Source organism: Rousettus aegyptiacus, unplaced genomic scaffold (genome assembly GCF_014176215.1).
Source record: "Rousettus aegyptiacus isolate mRouAeg1 unplaced genomic scaffold, mRouAeg1.p scaffold_m13_p_1, whole genome shotgun sequence".
In the NCBI taxonomy this organism is placed as follows: domain Eukaryota; kingdom Metazoa; phylum Chordata; class Mammalia; order Chiroptera; family Pteropodidae; genus Rousettus; species Rousettus aegyptiacus.
Window position 1 is genome coordinate 174,958,956 of NW_023416284.1, and position 19,213 is coordinate 174,978,168.

General features: G+C 41.8%; 1 protein-coding gene across 5 annotated transcripts in view; it reads left to right on the forward strand.

Annotated features, from left to right (window-relative positions):
• The window catches only part of CCDC170 (coiled-coil domain containing 170), a 79,667-nt gene extending 64,608 nt beyond the window's left edge, over positions 1–15,059 (forward strand). For 4 of the 5 annotated variants that reach the window (XM_036222737.1, XM_036222754.1, XM_016149150.2 and 1 more), the window contains 2 exons: positions 10,698–10,934; positions 12,721–15,059. In XM_036222737.1, the coding sequence (XP_036078630.1) occupies positions 10,698–10,934; positions 12,721–12,921 (438 nt within the window). In that variant the 3' untranslated portion in view covers positions 12,922–15,059. The remainder of the gene's footprint in view (positions 1–10,697; positions 10,935–12,720) is intronic. The other variant, XM_036222743.1, reaches the window with a different exon arrangement.
• The last annotated feature ends 4,154 nt before the right edge of the window (positions 15,060–19,213 follow it).

Consider the following 19,213-nt stretch of genomic DNA (forward strand, 5'->3'; position numbering starts at 1 on the left):
GTAAACAAACCAGCAGGGGAAAGGGGTCTGGGATTAAGCCAGCCCTTGGTTATACATGGTGGAGACAGTATTTTAGGAGGTATTTCCCACTGTAATTTGCCTTCTGAGTAATTAGCTCTTTTCCCCCCGAAGCTCTTCTAATTTGGAGCTTATTTCCCTAGAGGAGGGGAGGGGACATATTTGAACACAAGGGAAGGAGGCAGCAAGGAAAATCATCTGAAGGGGTGGCATGTGTGGGGAGGACATGCCAAGGTAAGTATCTTCAATACTCAGCTCCACCCCCCCCCCCCCACACACACCTGACCTTTAGGGGTATGTGTGTGCTGGGGTAGAGTTTTTGGCCAGCATGTGTCTACTCCCACTCTGGCTGGTGGAGCCTGCAGGAGGTGCTGAGGCAGGGGGCCTACGTTGCACTCTGGGGCCTGCAGTTCCGTTTGTGCTCGAGAGGGATATGAAAGATAGTGAAAGAGGCACGTTGGAGAGCTCGTCGTGGGAGCAGGTGGGCAAATCACCTACGCTGTGATCCAATGGCAGCTACAGCCAAGCCTTGAATTAGCAAAGGCCAATGGCCAGGCCTTGACCTTGAACAGTAAACCCTCACAGTTTTCACCAGTCAGATATCAGACACAGGAAAGATTCAGGGTCAACATGAGGACCAGAATCACTTCTGACACTGCAAGGAGTTTTCTTCACTCAGACTCCATCTCAGGAAGAAGGAAGGGGGGAGAGAAGAATCTTTGAAAGATTGGGAAGTACAGTAAATGAATGCCAACAAATTTTAAACCAGAGGAAATACAGTTAGTTACAAACTACCATTTGCTCTCACAGTTTGAGATGAGGGTGGTGGGAATGGCTTCTTATTTCGAAAAGACAACACAGCTTATCTGAAAGTCATCGTGCCAGAACCACACGCTGGCTGTTTGTCTTCAGGCTGGGGACACACATCTGCCTCTGACTTCCTTGGTATGGGGCCACCCGGACGTTGCCTTATTAGAGAGAATAAAAAGCCCCTAAACACTTCCAAAGAAGCCAGAAAGAAAACTAAAGAAATGGAAACCAGTGGCAAGACAGTTAATAATGGGTAAAGGTCCTGGAAACAAAAAAGAGAAGAAGCTTCACCACTATAGCCCAAGTGTAACATGGACCATTGAAAACGAATCAGAGGTTTGTTTTCTATGTCATCAAATTTTTCTCTTCTCTTTAATATTTACTTTTTTCCCCATTTCATTTTGGTTTATTTTGCTATTTCTTTTCTATCTTCTTGAGATGTGCATCAGCTCATTAATTTTTAATCTTCCTCCTTTTCTAATACATGTATTTATGGCTGTGAATTTTCCTGCAAGTATTGTTTTAGCTACATCCCCCAAGTTTTGATATGTCATTAATTGGTTGTCATTTAATTTAAAACACTTTCTATTTTTCATTGTGACTTTTTTTCTTTGAAACATAGATTGTTTAGAAGTACATTTCTAAATTTCCAAATATTTGGACATTTCGTAATCATCTTTGTTGAAATAATGTGAGGTTTAGGATTATGTTATCTTCTTCCAGAGAGGATTTTTATTTCCTTCTTTCAGATTCCAGGTGGCATTTTAATTTCATAGCTCAGTAATACCTTAATTCAAAGTTAAGCCTTGAGATAGTTTGAATACACTCTGGTGACATGAATTAAAGTTGCGTGCTAGATAAGCGAGAGCTCTTATTCCCCATTTTTCTTACTCTGGAGATGCAGCCTTTCAGGGACTCAGTCCAAAGTAGGAGTGACTTGTCAGGAATTCTACCAGAGGCAGAAACCAGGTTGTGACTCTTGTGGCCCATGTCTGAAGGGCTAACGAATGTACCCAGCACCTTCAGCTGCTACTCCTACATTAGCAAATGCATCCACAGAACAAAGGACCCCAGACTTTGTACACGTTCAAGTTTCTGGCCTCTCCCAGATGTTGCCCCAGTAGATTTTTGGCATCTTCTCAGCTCTTTGACTTTTTAAGGAGATTATTTTTCTTGTTCTTCTCTTAAATTGTACTCAGCGAGTTAGCCTGAAGTACCTGGTCTCCCTTTTCCAAGGAAGAAGAAGACAGTGTAAGCATTGATTTGATGGAAAATAGAAATATACCCAATAGATATGTGGAAAACTCTACTCCAAAGAGAGCAAAGAAGTGACAGAGGAAGAAGATGGTATTCATTTAAATCCTAGGCAAGCACTACTGGAAATCTGGCTACCTTAGTTTTCCATGGCAGCAGTCTCTCGATTTTTCTGAGTATATGTTCTGCTTTGCAGGCCACAGATTTGTAGAACAAGTATTTCTCCAGTCCAGCAGCACATATCTGAAGCGAACATTTAATCTTTGGTAAAGCCCCTTAAACCCCTTCAAATTCCTCCATTTAGGCTCAGTGGGATTGGGAAGGAAGGGCTGTCATATATCAGTATTGCCGATGTGGCATTCCAGCTATCAGTTGACTGCAGTGGCCTTGGATTACCGCAGAAGCACTGCCTGCAGAACCTGCCTACACTTTTTGCTATACCTCTACTCTTAGGAATAGGCAGACTCTATTCTACTCATTGGCTTCCTGGTGTTGATAGAAAGATGTTGAATAATTAGGTACTAATGTAGAATAAGAATGATAAATAAAGCGAACTTGAACTTTCGAAAGAGAGAGAAGTAAATTCAGTTTTCTAGGGGTCCCAAAGTCTCGTTGTAAGACTATGCCAATAGAATAGTCCAACTTCTTCAAAGAAATCTCCGATGGAAAGGAAAGATAAATATCACTGTGGATTTTCATACATTGATTTGTGTGGGACTCTACAAAGCAGCAGGGAAGAGAATGATATTGAACAATCTGGGTGACTCGTAAAGATAACTAAGTGAGAGTGACACCGAGGAAGCCTAATGCATACTGGCTTCTCAGAAGAAGGACGGGAGGAGGCTTTCCTACCAAGATCACCAGTGTGTGTCAGAAACAAGATATGGTAAGGACAAAGATGCAGTGTGGGCTGCCTGCCTTCCTGCTCTCAATGCCCTCCACCCTTTGGTCTCCACCAACAATTTTGCCCTTGCTCATATGATGGGGTTATTTCTGTCCTCAGGAGAAATCAAGCTGAACTTAGAAATTCAGGATCTACTCAACCTCGTTGTTTATTTTACTGCTAACCCAGTTGTACAATCTGCATGACTCCCACGACTGAGCCCCGGTTCTCTGTAACTGGGTTCTTGCACTGTTCCTTTTACTATACCCACCCTTTGTAATCTCAGAGACTCTTGCTTCCCTTGAATCAAAGGGTCCACCTTGCTTTTGCCAATTTCTCTCCAAGGAACTGAAATTCTGTCTCTGAATGAAGCTGGCTGGGTCCTATGCGGGTCTGTTAGAACTCTGTGACATTGACTTGCAGATTTCTGCCAGCAATCTTCAGATATTATAAAGCTAAAATATAATAACATGGTGAATAAATATACTATGTCCTATAAAGCATGATATAAATATTAGTTGTCATTATTACTAATTCTATCACTGCTAAGAGTGCAATTTGTAATGGGGTGCTGGTGGAACCTTCAGAATTACAACTTGGGAACCTGTGTAAGATTGGCTGGCAAAAAATGGAGCATGGAAGACCAAAGTCTAGCAGCCAAGGTGGTAGTGATGGAGCAAGGAATTCCCAGTCTGTGACACCCAAGAACAGTGTTTGACACTCACTGGACGAGAGCGAATGAAGAACAGCGTTAGAAGTAGGGGAACTCCTGATGAATGGCAGTGTGAATGCCCATGTGGGTTTGGCTCTAGGGTGGGGCTCTTCCAGGCTAAGTGTATTGAGAGTATCAGGAGGACATCTGAGCCAAGACAACCGCGTGAGCCAGAAATGGTGGTGTGCGGAGAGGAGCCCACACATTCTGTAGCAGAGAACAGAAGTAGAAAACAGACAGTGGGAATCAAGTCCTGTGCTTATGGAATATGTTCCCGTTGAGTCTCAGCCATAGGCCTGCATCGCTCTAGAACATTTCCATTATCCCCTCCTGCCTTTAAAAAAATCTCATATCGATCAGCAGTCATCCCCTATCCTCCCCTTCCCTAAACTCTGGAAACCACTCATGTACTTTATGTCTCTATGGATTTGCCTATTCTGGACATTTCATATAAAGGAAAACATACAATGTGTGGCCTTTGCCTTTGGCTTCTTCTTCTTCTTAGTATGTATTCAAGGCTCACTCATGGTGTAATTAGTACTTCATTCCTTTATTAGAAATCTCCAGAGAAATAGAACTAATTGGATATGTGTGTATAATACATACATACATATATATATATACATGTATATACATATATACATATATATGTATATATATGTATGTGTATATATATATAAAACACACACACATATATTTCTATATACACATATATATCTATATATATGTATGTATTTCTCTCTCTCTCTCTCTCTATATATATATATATATATATAATCTCTCTCTCTCTCTCTCTCTCTCTCTCTCTCTCTATATATATATATATATATATATATATATATATATATATATATATAATCTCAGAGAGAGAGAGAATGAGAGAGAAGCAGAAGAAGAGGGAGAGAGAAGGGGAGAGAGGGGTGGAGAGGGAGAGAGAGGGAAAGAGGGAGAGATTTACTTTAAGGAATTACGTGATTTTGGAGGCTGTCAAGTTCAATAACTGCAGGATGGGTCACCGACCGGAGACCACGAAGAACCGATGCCGCAGTTCAAGTCCACGGTCAGTCTGCTGGCAGAATTCCCTCTTGCTCAGGGGAAGTCAGTCTTTTGTTCTCTTCAGGCCTTTAACTGATTGGATGAAGCCTGCACATGTATGGAAGGGTAATCTATTTTACTAAAAATTCGGTAATTTAAATGTTAATCTCACCTCAAAACATCCCCAGAAAAATATCCATAATAACGTTTGACTAAATATTTAACATCGTGGCTCAGCCAAGTTAACACATAAAATTAACTATCACAGTTCCTTTTTATGGCTGAATAATGGTTCATTGTATGGACATACCACATTTTGTTTACCCGTTTAGCCTTTGATGGACATTTGGATTGTTTCCAGTTTTTGGCTATTATGAATAAGACTGTTATGAACATTTGTGTGCAAGTTTTTGTATTCATTTATGTCTATTGCAAAACCATGTTGAGCACCTTGACTCCTAGGTTATCCAAATCTCCCTCTGTAAGACCCATACAGTAAATTTCCCTGTGAATTCCAGACCAGAAAAATTAGACTGTTCCAGATGAACTATTTAATTTTAAGTTGGAGGTAAACATAAGTATTGTGGAAATCCATTTTTGAAAGAAGAACATTCTTTCATAGATTTCTCCTCCCTTTGTTGAATCAGAATAATTTTATTATAATATTGCTTACATATGTACACATGTGACACTGTATAGAAATTTCTTAATCTTATTACATTTTTACCCTTATAAAATCCAAAATAATGTAAAAGTAAAAACAAAGTATAAAAATGGAATTAAAAAATTGGCAATACGAATTCAATAAGCTAGATTATTTTACTCAAATCACCATTAATAAGGATACGTAGTACTGATTGCTTACAGTACAGGTAGGTTCTTTGGAGCTTAGCATGCCTACAGTTTATGCCACCTAAGGGCAGAGCACTTATTCTGTCATGCACTTTATTTTATTATTGCAGAAGCTCTATTTGTACATACGCCATGACATAGTTTGGCCTTCATTTAGCATGAACACATAATTTTTGTATTAATTCTACCTTTGCTCTTTTCTAATTAGCCCAGGAAAATTAAAGTAGTACTACTAATTGGCACAAACATAGCCTTATGCACAAATATAAACACAGGCTCTGAAATCATGTGGCAGAAATCCAGAGGATCTGAAAAATACTTTGCATAATTCGTATAATGCCAACTGCTTTATAACCTATATTCGTTATGATTAACTTCAGCTGAACATATTGAAACATCCCAAAATAATAGTGGCTTAAAATGAATATTTCTTCCTTTCTCACTGAAAAGAGGGACCGAAATGGAGGTTCTCTACTTAGTAAGATGGCTCCGTGGTCACCAGCACCCCTGGCTTGTTCTATCTTTCTGCTTCACGATACTAGCAGTAGCGTTCATTGTCAATGCCACCTCTTAGTGCAAGCTAGCTGCTGGGACTCTAGCCTCATTTCAGTCACCAAGTGGAGGTAAGGCAGGACACCTTCTAGGCCACTTTACAGGAATAATAGAACACTTCATACGTCTCCATTGGCTAGAGCTTAGTCCTTGTCCTCACTTAGATAAAGTCTGCCTGAAAAATGGGTGTTTCCTCTGGGCAGTATGAAAGAAAGGGAGAATAGATATTTGGTGGAGAGCTATCAACTTTTAGCCTGTACCATGTGGCTCCGGATTAGTAGGGATCTGTGGCCAAAAATCAGAAGTCAGGAAACCAAAAACTAATGGAAAGCCATTGTTATTGTCATTGTCATCTCTCAAGGAAACATTGAAAGGGAATACCATTCTTCAGCTACCAGCAGAGATTTTTCCTGCTTGTCAACTCTCTTGATAATCTCCCCATGCTCCCTCTCCACTCCAGAACTTTCTTTAACCCAGCCAGTGCAGCATTTCTTTATATTCCACCCCCCACCACCAATCTAGCATCTTAGACTCAGCTCTGACTATGTGGATCTACTGACCTTGAGCTGTTCTGAGATGCCCTTACTTTGAATGTATGCACCAAGCAAAACTTTTAAGGGGGACCTTCCTGTGGCATCGAGTGGTCGAGGAGTGGAGGAGTGCTCAGACTGCAAAGTTGAACACGTTCCTTTCATTTCTGCTCTGCTTTCTTGCTCCTTAAATCCTAATGGTTCTCTTTAGAAGGAGCACAGCGTCTATGTGGGCCATGGGGAGACTCTCCCATGTGGCTGTCCCACCTCCTTCAGGGATCCTGTCTCCTGCAGGGTTGCGTTTTCATTACAGCCTCTTGAAAACCCTCCAGCTGGAGAATTTAGTTCCTCTGGGTGATTCAGTGCGTCAGATTTTAAATTTAATCGCCTTCTCTTTCAGGGCGTTTGACCCCTATGACATGAGAGAGAATTGTTCACCAGATTTTGAAATTCTTTCCCTTAAGGAGGCAAACACTGGAGAGGGCATCCATCAGAAGTAAAGCACACTGGGAACCTGCTTCATCCTTCCAGAAGTCTGGGTGGCACACCAGTCTTGTTTATGACCAGTTCTGTCTCCCTGGGAAAAAATTAGGGGCACAGTCTCTCACTGAACTCTTTCTTAGGAGGACAAGAAACCAGTTTAGCTCCACCCACTCTCAGCAATCTTGTTTGTTGGGTTTGATTTAGGAGGCAGAGGACTCCAGTTACCACCACCAGTTACCACCACTGGCTCCCAGTTCTGTCCTGGTGACTTGGCTCAGAGCTCCATTACTTGCTCTTGCTCCTTGAAAACAGCTCTTAGGGTTGTGATAGTCTCATGTTTTTCAGAAATTCTTGGCTATAAACTCTTCTCATTAAGACTTCATTTGTGTGCTTCTAGCTCTCCAAGCTGTGCTCTGTTGCCTTTGATAGAGAGCCCACTGTAAATGTTTTCTGATTCTGAGCAGAAGGGCTGAATGTATCTCCTATTCTGCTCATACAAAATTTGAATTCAATGCACCAACCCCAGCGACTTCCCTGTTTGACACATATTTTCTCTGCAAATGAGGGAATCTCTTTGTTTTAAAGGGAGATAAGTTAGTTTAAAATTGATTCATAATGACAATGAGAAACACAGACATGCTATCTGCAAACCCTTCTGAGTTATTTTTTACACCCTTTCCGAGGGCTGTTGATAAGTTTCTCTTGATTCTGAGTTCTGCATTCTTTGTGTTCAGCCCCCAATATGACTGGTTTTCCAGATCAAATTCTCCATTTTTTGAGAACCAGTCCACAGTTTCATTTTTTGGGGTGTATGCTGGTTCAGTCCTTTCCCTAATCCCCAGATTCTTGATTGAGAGTTGGTGGTCTCTGGCCGAAGTTGGACTAAGTTCAGCATAAAAACTGGACTGGGACTGAGATTGGATTGGCTTTGATTTAAGAACTGGAATTGATCCAAAATTCAACTGGATCAACTGATTTAAGCTGGACTGGATCCAGCGGGAGGCTGCATGTAAATAAATAAAGACTAGTTGCTAATGGGAATCTTGGAAGTCAAAAATGCCAGAAATTTTGGTGGGCATGGGCCATGCATTAAAAGGTCATTGGACCCTTTGCCATCTCAAGGAGATTCTTATGATAGGCCCTCTTAGGTATTCATTTGGCTCCAGGAAATGCAAAGACCTAGCTAAAAGAATGGAATCCTTCCTACCTAAAAAGTTGAATGTGCCACCTTCCAGCAGGCCTGCATATTTTATGTTTAAGAACTACAGTCTCAGAAGCTGCAGAAATGTAGCAAAATGGCAAAATTTTATGAAAAATAGCTTAGAGTTACAATGGCCCTTATGGAGAACATTCCGAATAGATAAGATCATTTAAGAAGTGCACTTAAAAGCAAGAGCTACCAAATCAAACAAACAGTATGGGATCTGTATGTTAATTATGATGCGAAAGCCTCCAAACAGCTTCCAAATTCTAAAATAGCTATATTGAAAGATTCGTTGCAGAAGGCTAACTAAAAATTAAAGATATGAGGTACCCAAAACAGAAACCTGTAAGACTAATAATGTACCTCCTACTCTTCCCCTTTATCCTCCTTTATCTGAGTACTTATTCTAATAATCCTCTCTGTGAATTGCATTTTCGCTCCAAAGAGACTATTAAACAGTTATTTTAAAAATAATACCACTTGAGGCTACAGGCGATACTCTCTAGGTATCCTTCACTCCCTGTTCAAAGCCCAAACTAAGGGCTATAATTAAAGAATTTCTTAAACCCAGGCAGAATTCTCAATTAAAAAATGAATGGATTATCTCCTGAGCATAAGTTGAGAGAGGGAAATAAAATTTCATGTATAATATCTTTTGCATCATTTCTGAGGATGCTCCTTAAGTTCCTGAGATTGTTCAATAATGCCAGAAATATTTAGTTTGTCCTGGCTGTGTGGATGAAAAAAGGGATCGATTATATGAAAAGTAATCTCACTGGGCGATCTGATCATAAATTCCTAGCTGGGCAGGCTGTGATGTGTAGTCACGCCCTGGACATATAACTTTTTAGTAAAAGGCTTATCTTTGCCTCCAGCAAGCCTCTTCCATGGTTTCTGTGCATCTTGGCTGACACACCTTTGAAATAAACCATAACCACCCCCAAGAAAGCATATATATAATCTTACACGATCGGTAGATGGATATTTGGGTTGTTTTTACTTTTTGCTGTAGATGAATATGCTGTGAACATTTGTATATAGGTTTTGTGTGGACATAAGTTTTCCAGTCTCTTGGATATATACCTAAGAGAAGAATTGCTGGGTCACATGTCAACCCTGTGTTTAACTGTTTTTCACAGTAGCTGCGTCATTGCATGTTGTCACTGGCAAGACATGAGGGTTCCAATTTCCGCACACCTCACCAACACTTGCTGTTATCCGTCTTTTTGATTATAGCTCTCCCAGTGATGTTAAGTGGTGGCTCATTTATATGTTTTTAATGGTCAGTCGAAAACTTTTGTATCTAATTATGCAAAACTACCTCGAATTCTTTTTTATTGTGATAAAATATATATAACATAAAATTTACCATTTTAAGCATTTTTTAAATGTACGATTCAGTAGCATTAACTACATTCACAACATTGTGTGACCATCACCACTATCTATTTCCAGAAGTTTTTCATCATCCTAAATTGAAACTCTGTGTCCATTAACTGATAACTCCTCATTCCCCCAGCTCCCAGTAGCTTCGACATTTTACCTTTATGAATTAGCCAGTTCTAGGTACCTCATTTAAGTGAAATCATACAATATTTGTCTTTTTGTGTCTGGCTCACTTCATTTAGTATAATGTCTTCAAGGTTCATCCATGTCGTAGTATGTATCAGAATTCCATCACTTTTTACTCAAATTATTTTTGTAAGCAGATCTGCTGTAATTTAAAATACTAAGCTAATGAAGAGAATGTGCCTCATACTTCAGGATGCCTGTGCTTTAGCTTTAAGGCCCTGGGACAGCTTCTTAGAGAGAGGCACGCCCCCTCCCCCTAGCCTGCAGCGGAAGGCGTGGCCATCTCCTGCCTCCCATCCTCCGTGGTAAAGTCAGAAGACGTTTCTTCTGAAAAGTTGCTGATGTAGATTTTCCTGACAGCAGTGAAGAAGACTTGCCGAGGGAGTTTTAGGTGGGGCTTCCTTTGTGGTAAAACACTGGAAGAGGAGACATTTCGCTCTTCCTAATATTTCTAAACCAGCAGTGATCCTTTGGTGGAGGCAAAAAGCGAAATTGCTTTTTGCCCAAGGAGCTCATAGAGTCCGTGTGTAAGTACCAGCAGACTTTATTTTAATACTTAATTCCAGAATCACACTATCTACCTTTTTATCTCATTGGTTTTCCGAATAATGGCACTCCGATATGTTGTTTATAAACAATAACTATCTTGGCAAAGTCCATATAACTGGGACGGAGTCCATTCTTTATTCACAAAAAAGTTATAAAGTGAATTCCATTGACTTCTGATGTGTCTTTATATAGTTTTCCTAAATAAATACCAAAGAAATTATCAGCATTCTCTTGACTTCTTAGATTAAAACCTTGGAACAGACCAAAGCCATCGAGGACCTAAATAAATCCAGAGACAAACTGGAGAAGATGAAGGAGAAAGCCGAGAAGAAGCTAATGTCTGTCAAGTCAGAACTGGATACTACAGAGCATGAGGCTAAGGAGGATAAAGAGAGGGCCAGGAACATCATAGAACTGGTGACCAGCGAGACAAAGACACTGAAGAAGTCTCTGGAAGAAGCAGAGAAGAGAGAAAAGCAGGTGGGTATAAATCTGGTGATGAAATCTTCTTATTTAGGAAAGATAGGATGATTCAAAAGCTTGATCATTATTCACGTTTCCTCATACACAATTTACAAAGCTTTCAATATCATTTCAACATCTCTGTTTGCCATCCAGCGTCTTTTGGGCATAGAACCATTGTGATTTACTTTGCCAAGAAAAGTAATTCACATTTTCATGGCATGGACTGTAGGAAAGAAAAAGACATTCTATTCAAAGCAGCGGAAAGCTTCTGCACAGCCAGTTTCTGGTTGTGGAGAGCTTTTTTTGGTTGTTTTTTGTTTTATTTTTTATTTTTATTCTTTTTATTACGTTTACCAGTTGCCTCTGAAGTTTGTATCATCCCGCATCTAATGGTTACCAGGGCTTCAGCCTCAGAGGTCAGGATAAACCTTACCTCCAGCAGAGATCAGTTTCAGGAAACAGTCCCAAATCTCCAACAGTGGCACTGAGACTTGATGACCATCCAATCCCAGATGTAAACCATAAAATAGTACTCATTCACTCGCTGGTTGCAAGGAAGGGAGTTTTATCTAGCGAGCACATCAGGAGGTCAGGCATAAAGAAGCATGTGCTGGGCAGCCCGACCCGAGTTGCTTTTAGCTTTTGTCTCGCTCCTTGAAGCTCAGAAGGGCATAGAGTGGACTCTGATCCTGGGATATTTTTGCTCTGGCTCATGTGTCAGGCAGAGTTGAGGAAGACCAAACCACGAATGAATGTTTTCAGAAGGACCACGCTCTGTAGTCAAGAGCTCCAGCCGTATTTGAACAGACGGAAAAGTTTGAGGAAAACTTTTTCATTAGGGAGACGAGGCTGGAGAGCATGCTATGTTTTCCAAATTGGACTCTGCATAGAAAGAAGGTTGGGAAGCAAATGAGCACATGGTGGGGATATCTGGAAGGCAGTTCTCCTGGGTGTGACATCTGCCTTCAAGTTGGGCCACACCTTTTTTAAGATGGAAGGTACCTCTAGTGAGGTGTTGCGCAGACATCCACGATTGATCTACTTTTGCTTTAGCCCAGAATCACCAACCAGCCCAGGAGAATTCAAAGGGGTGTGAGGCACATGCCAACCACTGTCTCTGGTCCTCACCTCCTCTCCTCTCACCCCCACTTTTCCTTTTGTGATTGTAGCCTCAGAGAGTCCGGTGTTATGGATTGTAAGGTGGTGGTCTGTGTGATGTCATTTGAGCGTCATTTACGAGTCCTCCTCTTTTCGTCAGCTCATACTTTCTCGCCATTTGTTCTTCCTTTAGCTTAAGAGGTTCATTGTCCAGTTAACATTCCAGTGCATAAGCACTTATCACCCATGGGCACAGTCACACCAGCATCTGTAAAGCACTTGCAAGTATGCAGGGCACGTGCACAGCCATCATTTCTTTTGACCTGGATTTCAGAACAGCCCTGGGAAGTAGGTATATGGCCATTCCCACCTCGGAAGGGAGAAGATGAAACCCTAGTGAGGTCAGAGTCTCATTCCCAGTTGCTTAACTGGGGTTATTGACTTGGTAGCCGACACCACATTGATTGGCTCATCAGAAAAATGGTTCTGGAGTCACCGAAGGTTGGTGCCTGAAAGGACGTTAGAGGTAACTTAGTGGGCTAGCCTTATTATTTCATGAGTGAGAGAGGTAAGGCTAAAGAGAGTGACTTACGTATCTCATTCGCACTCAGGTTTTCCAGTTTTTTTGCTATTGTTGCTTTTGGCTTCGCAGCGGCTGATGCATTTGTTCTCTCAGTTAATGTGTTTCCGTTTGATATTCCAGCTGGTGGACTTCAGGGAGGTGGTTTCCCAGATGCTGGGCTTAAACCTGTCTAGCCTTGCTCTTCCTGACTATGAGATCATCAAATGTCTTGAAAGGCTGATTCAGTCACATCGACATCACTTCGTCACCTGTGCTTGCCTCAAAGATGTGACTGCCAGGCAAGACAGGCACCCGCAAGGCCACCTGAAACTTCTTCATTGAATGCCATATCTCTTGAGCGGTGTGGAGCTGAGAGATGGCACACAAATTCCTCAAACTTTTGAAATTTGATCAGTGTGTGAATGTAATATATTTGGTGACAGAGCAAGAATCCATCATTGGCAACAAAGAATCTCAAAAGGTGCCAGCCGTAGATAAATGTTCAGCAGTAAAAACACCTATGGTTTCATTTGCTAACACTTTGGGACCCAGAAGAATTCCACTAGGCTGCATACCTAGAACGAAGAATGGGGAATGGAGGTTAACGTTGATGGGGTATCTGCTATGAGTCAGGGCCTTTGCTCTCCAAGTTAATTCTCATAATAACCACATCGGGAAGCGTTAGTGTTTTCATTTTACAAACCACGAGGGTGTTCCCCACCCAGGAGTGCAGTTGGTTTGTGACAGAACCAGGAGCTACTCCGTCATTCTCCAGTTTCTCTGAATCCCTGTGATTTTGGTGAAAATTGCCTGCATAAAGGAAGGAAAACATGGATACGGTCAAGAATTGAAGTCCAAAAGTAACTGAGATTTATGAGTATAACCTATGTGATTTCTTTAAAAAGCAGCACGCCTGATTATTTGTATAAAACATGCATGGTCTGAGGTCCTGCAGCAGTGGTCCCCAACCTTTTTGGCACCAGGGACCGGTCTGAGGTGGAGCCCAGGCAGTCATGTTAGCACTGGGGAGCGGCTTTGGCTTCGAATCCAGAGGAAGCTTCTCTTGCTCACCTGCCTCTCACCTCCTGCTGTGCGGCCGGTTCCTAACAAGGCCATGTGGCCTGGGGGTTGGGGACCCCAGCTGTAAAGAACTTACCTGTTTTAAATATTGCTGCCAGATCACATTCAATTGTAATTTTTAATGTTTGAACAGGGCTGACCTTAGTACTTTAAAAATGATACCTTTAACATGAAACCTCTAAGACGAAGAAATCCTACACAGTTTTATTCACCAATATTTCAAATGCGTTCACAGCAAGAGTATCTTTTCAGGATCAGGATTTTATTATCAATTTTTCTCACTTTCTGCCTTTTAAATTCCTATTTCACAAATTTTTTTTTCAGGAAATTATATTTTTCGCTTCACTGACAAAAGCGTGTTACTCTTTTGGGCGATTATCTTATTTCTGTCATGTGAAAAAATTTTTTTCCTTGATGTTTCCTTGAAAAAAGCGGTGGTGTCTAATTCAAGGAGAGGGAAAGCTAGATTAAAATCAAACATTAAGAGAAAATGAAAACTGCAGGAGAAAGGAAATGAGCGTGACTCTAACAGGTTGGAGGGCAGACCACACCAAGGGCAACGGCTGGGAATGGGCCATCTCCGCCGGGCTGTCTCTTCCCTGCGCCAGGGGAGTACGAAGCAGTGTTTTGCAACCGTGTAAGCACGCTGCCCAGCCCTGACTGAGGACCAGAGCTGGGCCTGCAACAGGCAGCAGAGGCAGCCTCGGATTTTCCCGGCGGAGGGAGGCCTGCAGCCTCCGAGTCCCTCCCCTCCTGGGCTCCTCATGCAGTGGCTGCTGCTCCGGACCCGCCCTCTGCCAGGGTGGAAGAGGCGACATCACCTTTGAGCCTCGGGAGGATGAAGTTGCTGAGAGGCTGTGCTTCACTCAGGCCAGGGAAGCAGGCATGTGGGACGCCTCGGGGCGGGGGAGAGGGGGGTGTCGTTTTTATACATTCTGCTTTTATTTTCCAAATACTGTCTTTAATAAAGTTGATTTCTTTTCTCTGTAAATTTATGTTCTGCCCTGTTCAAAGGTACATTTCACTGCATCACTTTGAAAACAAACGTTATTTTTCCATTTTTGAGTTACCAATTACATTTCTAGATTCGTATAAGATGCTAAAAGTGTGGTCCATGGTGGTGGTTAGTACTGTAGTTTTTCTTTATTATACAAAACCACAGTCTGTTTTTCCAAATATATGTTTATATAATATTCCCAAGATATGACTCAAGCATATATCTTTAATACATATAGAATTATTAAAAATGTTCGACTATAATCCTTAGTAATTTCTGATAGAAAGAGTTTATGAGTTAAGAAAGAAACTCTATCCATATAAATAACCCATATGCACTTTAACTATTTGTCATTTGGACAAATTGCAAATCCCTTTAATAAAGCCATTTCCTTCCTTGTTAAAACGCCAGTTGGTCGTCGTCTTTCCTTCTGTGGCGTTCATTCCAGAATTGGCAGGCCAGCTTCACATTTTCGTTAGATTTTGTTCTTCCATAATATCCATGTATATTTTATGTTGTCCAATAAAATGAGTTAGGTCGATGCGATTTTTCTAAATAGAGTTTTAAAATATTCAGCACTAACTCTTCTACCGAATACACTTGAGTAGTGATGGCTACTGAGGTTATTATTCTGGTCATTGTCCAAGACATTTAAATATACTCATGAAGTGTCTCAGTTAGGGGGAAAAATTTAAACCTGATTTGTCTGATTTCCGATTTTACCTTAGATGGAGTGATTCAAGGTTAAGGGGTGGTGGGTTGAATAGCTGTTAAAGAATGTCTATCTAACTAATGTTGTAATAATACTTAGAGCTTAGAAATGGAGTCTGATTTTCACTGGGGAAGCATTTCATGGTTGCATACCCTTTGACCAGGAAGGCTCTGTCCACTGCATGCCATAAAATCAGCTACGTTGCGTTCCAGATTCATGGCCTTTGATCTCATTTGAGCCCTCCGTGCTAACTGGTGATCCTTTGCTGTTTCCTGGCGAGGCCCGACTGCCATTTTCCAAAATGACTATTGCAAATATTCTTCTCTGCCCTGAGGCTCTTCCCGCGTCTCTTTCCTCTTCACTGTCAGCAGATAATCTCATCTCCTATTTCACCCAGAAAATAGAAGCCATTACAGGAAATACCTTCAATATCAGATCCTAATACAGCCTGATATGTGTCCACACCCAACCTTGTCTTTTTCCCTCTTCCTCTCTCGGGTTATTTCTTCTCCTTGGCCACGTGCATCCTCAACTTAGTTCCAATAGTTATTTTCTGCTCTCTCAGATGTTTTCAACCTCACCTTTGTTAGTGGCTTATTATTTCTATTAGTATTTCTATTAGCATCTTGACTCCAAAACAACTTCTACTTAGAGCCTTATTTCTCTCTCTCTCTTCCTCTTCACAGCTGAACCACCTGAAAGTGGGGTTTATACTGCCGTGTTTCTGGCCTTACCTCCCATTCATTTCATCATTCTTTGCAATCTGGTTTCCTTCTCCACTCACTGAGTTCTCACATTTTTGCTAGCAAACCCCTGTTAATTTTAAAGTACTTATATTACTTGATCTTTCTTTTATATATTCCTTTATCGGATCGTAACGTGATACAATTGACCATTTGTATGAAACCTTCTCTTCCATTAGGTAGAATGATGTGACAGTCAATCGGTTTTATTCCCCGCCCCCCTGCTTCTCTGGATACTTGAGTTAGATTATTTTAAGACTGTAGAAAGCAAAAGTAAAATCAGAGACGAATGAAAAAATAAGGGTGCGTAGGCATCTCGACCTCACAGAGTAGTCCTGTCGCCTGAAAACGAGAAGGTAGTTGATAGTACAAGAACTGGAGTGTGGCTCCAGGGACGGTGTGGCCCTCACAGCTGGGTCCCCTTCCCTGTCCCACCAATGCAGCTTTGCTTTGATGCCCTGATGACTCAGATGCTCTCTGCCTCTGCTTCTCTTGCCTCAGCCATCATCATCTCTCCATTCTTCTTCTTACCTTTGCCTTCTACTTCTTATTCTGGGTTGCTTCTTGCCTGTGTTTTCTAATACCTCCTGGCTTTTCTAAATGTCTTTCCATTTCCGCTCTCACCATTGACTGCTCTTACTGTTTCTCTGTTTCTCCTCCAGAGGGAGAACCTGCTTAGTTGGATCCGTCACCCTTCAGGGTGGGGTGCCCCTGTTTGGACAGCACTTTTATGCCATGTACGCCACTGACAAGCCTATGGATTGGTTTCCCTTAGTCTGGTCCGGTCTACTGGGGTCACAGGAGTGAGGTTCATATCTGTCTCTTGCATGTAAGTGTTGCATGGGGTGGGCTCTCTTTTAGGGCTCCTTCTCTCACACTTTATACTCTCCAGTGCCTTAGCCTCGTGACCTCAGGCAAGTTACTTATCTCCCTTTGTTCCCTCATCTGCGAAAGAGAGGTTGAATCGTGTCCCCCCAAAAGATGTTCAAGTCATAACTCCTAATATCTGTGATGGTGACCTCATTTGGAACTAGGCTCTTTGCTGATGATCCAGTTAAGATAAGGTCACTAGGGTGGGCCCCAGCTAATAGGACCGGTGTCCTTATAAAAAGAGGAAATTTGGATACAGAGACAGACACACAAGGAGAACACCACATGAAGATGAAGGCAGGGATTGGGGCGATGCAGCTATAAGCCAAGAGAGGCCAAAGATTGACAGTACAACCAGGAGCCAGGAGAGAGGTGTGTGGCAGATTCTTCTTCACAGAAGGAACTGAACTTGATGACACCTCGATCTCAGACTTCTGGCCTCCAGAACTTGAGATAACGAATTTCCGTTGTTTAAGCCACTCAGTTTGTGGAACTTGGTTCACGTGGCCCTCGGAAACTACACACTGTCTTATAAGGTTGCTGTAAGAATGAAATCACGTAAAGCACGTAGAAAATATCCTGGCATATAGAGGATGCTCAGTGCATGTTAGCTAATGTCCTCGTTGTGAATGTCACTAACTGGTTCCGCCTGTTCTCCTGGCTTTAATTATCATCTAGGTGATAATGCTAGCAACTTTTATCTCTTTAGAGCAGAACCCTGCCCTGATCCTCACACCCATGTGGAGGGGACACATGCAGGAACTGAGCAAAATAGACCTGGGTTTGAATACAGGCTCCGTATTGACTTGGGCTAGTTGATGATCCTCTCTAAATCCTATGTACTTCAGTATTATAATAGGAATAACATGAGTATATTCCCCATAGAGTCCTTGTAAGGATTCAATACATTGACATATATAAGATGCGTGACTTAGAACATGGATGTTACAGTGCTCAGTGAATGTTGTTATATTCTATAGGTTTCTAAACTGCAACATGAGTAATACTGAAGTGATCATTTCTGCCCACACCATCTTTTCCCCTCTTCCCATTTGTACCCCAATGAGCTACTTCTCTCCTGGGCTCTCTGCCTTAGTGAATGGCCTGGCGCCAGCTCAGATGTCCAAGTCAGGATGTTGGGAGGGAACCGTGACTCCTCCCTTTCTCCTCTGACATTTGATAAATCACAGAGCCCCGTCCATTCCTCCAACTGCCTTCTCCTTCGTCCACCCACGTCTCTCCTGCATTTAACACCGCAGTGGGTAGTTTTCGCCCATGATCTCTTACTCAGTCTTTCCTTGGGTGTTCCTGGCACTAAGGATTATTCCCTCCCTTGTCCATTGTAGGCAGAGCGATATCAAAACAAAACAAAACAAAACAAATATGGTCCAATGACGCGCTGCTTTATGCCCTCCGTTGTTCTCACTGCTCGCTGGATGAAGGCAGCTCAGCCAGCTTGGCACACAGGGCTCCCTGCCTGCCCTTACTCTCTGTGAATGCTGTACTTCACACAAAACAACTTTTGCAGTTTCTCCAGTGCTTTCTCATCTCCAGGGCTTTGTAATTGCGGACATTTTGCACTATCTTTTCTCCCTTCTCTTGACTAGTTCCTGCTTATTCTTAGGGACTCTTTTTAGATGTCACCCCCACCTTGATATCCTAGGCTGAGTCAGGTAACCCCCCTATGGGTTTCCATGGTGTCTTGAGCATAACTCTACCAGCATTTATTTTTAACAATCTGTTATGGTAATATCCCCTTTCATGGGCAGAGAAACATTGAAACGTGGAGAAATGATGGTTACAGCTGCCTATGCCAGAATTGAAATCTAGGCTAATCTTACTTCAGAGTCCACATTATTCATTTTCAGCCATGCTGCCTCCTGCAAGTTTGTTCATTGTATGTCCAGTGCGTGGCCCGTGGTTGAACATTTGTTGAATGTGTCTGATTGAATTAACTAACAGGCTGGAATTTGAATATCTAGATGGGTTGGATTTCCCTCTATTTATATATCAAAACTTCCAATTGTATGTATGTTTGAATGGGTTCTTAATCCGTAATGAGTTGCATGAGTGGGCAATTGGCTAAAAATGATAATAGCTTAAAGATGTATTATAATCTCACCACAGTGTTTTCATGTGTGTACATCACTTATTGTGATCTATACAGTAGGGCAGACAATGTTTTTTTCCTAGGAAATAGAGAGAAGGAACAAGGGAGGGAGGGAGAGGAAG